General features: G+C 45.6%; 1 protein-coding gene across 1 annotated transcript; it reads left to right on the top strand.

The window, feature by feature from the left end:
• Positions 1-299: 299 nt before the first annotated feature.
• LOC144783941 (olfactory receptor 1f45-like) lies at positions 300-1,232 on the top strand. The gene has a single exon (XM_078662672.1). The coding sequence runs from the start codon at positions 300-302 to the stop codon at positions 1,230-1,232; it is 933 nt and encodes a 310-aa protein (XP_078518798.1).
• The last annotated feature ends 423 nt before the right edge of the window (positions 1,233-1,655 follow it).

Below are 1,655 nucleotides of genomic sequence, written 5' to 3'. Positions count from 1 at the left end.
CTTCTTCATGCAGTAATATTTTTTTTAAAATATGTAGTCCACTGCCAAATTGATCTGAGTAGATGCATGCACATACACCACTTTGAGAGAGATATGAAAATGTAAGGGGATACTTCTGGCATAACTTGTGTATTTTGTGAAATGTTACTGAGCCACAAAATGTCAGCACTAGTTTTAAAACAAGAAGCTATCAAGCAACATAGAAATGCAAAAGATATGTAACTATATTCTTCCTGCATAATTCAAGATTTTAAGGGGTGACAACAGCACACTCTAATTTACTTACAGGTAATTCCCAAATGGCTGCCTGCAATGGAACAAAGGTGACTGAATTTCTTCTCCTGGGGCTCTCCGACAAGAAAAGCAATCAATTGTTCCTCTTTGTCTTGTTCCTGCTGATGTACATTTTCACTTTGTCGGGGAATGGACTCATTGTTGTGGCCACATGGATCGCTCCACAACTTCACACCCCCATGTATTTCTTTCTAAGTAACCTGTCCTTTGTGGACATGGGCTTTACCTCAGTCACCGTGCCCAAAATGCTTGATATCATCCTCTCTGTGAGAAAAACAATATCTGTCCCTGGATGTATCACCCAGTTGTCCTTCTTCATTACCTTTGCCAGTGCTGAGTGTTTTCTTCTCACAATCATGGCCTTTGATCGGTACGTGGCCATCTGCAACCCTCTGCGCTACACCACAGTGATGCACAGGAGAGTCTGCCTACTCTTGGTGGCTGTGTCCTGGTTATTTGCCACCACACACTCTGTCCTGCACAGCGTCTTGACCTCCAGATTGTTATTCTGCAGCTCCAACCAGATCCACCACTTCTTCTGTGACATGACCCCACTACTGAAGCTCTCCACCTCAGACACATCCACTAATGAGCTGGTGATCTTTGTGGAGGGGCCCTTTTCGGTCGTGGTCCCCTTCATGGTTGTCCTTGTCTCCTACTACTGCATCATCACAGCCATCCTAAAGATCCACTCGGATAAAGGAAGGGTGAAAATCTTCTCTACCTGCTCCTCACATCTCACAGTAGTAGTCCTCTTCTATGGGACGGCAATTTTCACATACTTTCGACCCTCCTCCGCATACTCTTTGGACCATGATAGAGTTGTGACTTTGATGTACACAGTCATAGCTCCTATGCTAAACCCTTTAATTTACAGCCTGAGGAATAGTGAGATGAAAAATGCATTCAGGAAAGTCTTACGTTTACTACATTGCTAAATATTGTAACTAATAATACAAATGATTCCATTGTGACACTAGGGCCAGCACTTTATATAGGGTGCACTGTCCCTGTTTGCACTGGAGCGCACCTTTTAATGGTGCGCCGGGGGAAGACTAGGACGCCAGCACAGGCACAAACAGTGCATTAGTGAAAAGCAGAGAGGCTGTCAAAGCCACCAGTCTGCCTTTCAGTGTGCAGGCTGCAACACGTCCTGCATCTGAATGGGAGCAGAAATCCCTCTGCAGATGGATGCGGTGAGTGACTGCATCTGCCTGCAAGGGTGTGTCTGCGTGGGGCCAAGGAATTCCTCTTCTCCCCCTCCATAGGGTACTCTTGTAGGGTGTCCTGATAGCTTCCTTGCCTCTGCCCTTGTGTCTGTAATCTGGCATGGGTGCAGAGGCAAAGTGTTTTCTCTTTTC

Source organism: Lissotriton helveticus, chromosome 10 (assembly GCF_964261635.1).
Source record: "Lissotriton helveticus chromosome 10, aLisHel1.1, whole genome shotgun sequence".
In the NCBI taxonomy this organism is placed as follows: domain Eukaryota; kingdom Metazoa; phylum Chordata; class Amphibia; order Caudata; family Salamandridae; genus Lissotriton; species Lissotriton helveticus.
This window is presented reverse-complemented; position numbering and strand designations above follow the sequence as displayed.

Coding starts and splice junctions, on each gene's coding strand:
- LOC144783941 (XM_078662672.1), top strand. CDS start 300: ATGGCTGCCTGCAATGGAACAAAGGTGACTGAATTTCTTCTCCTGGGG.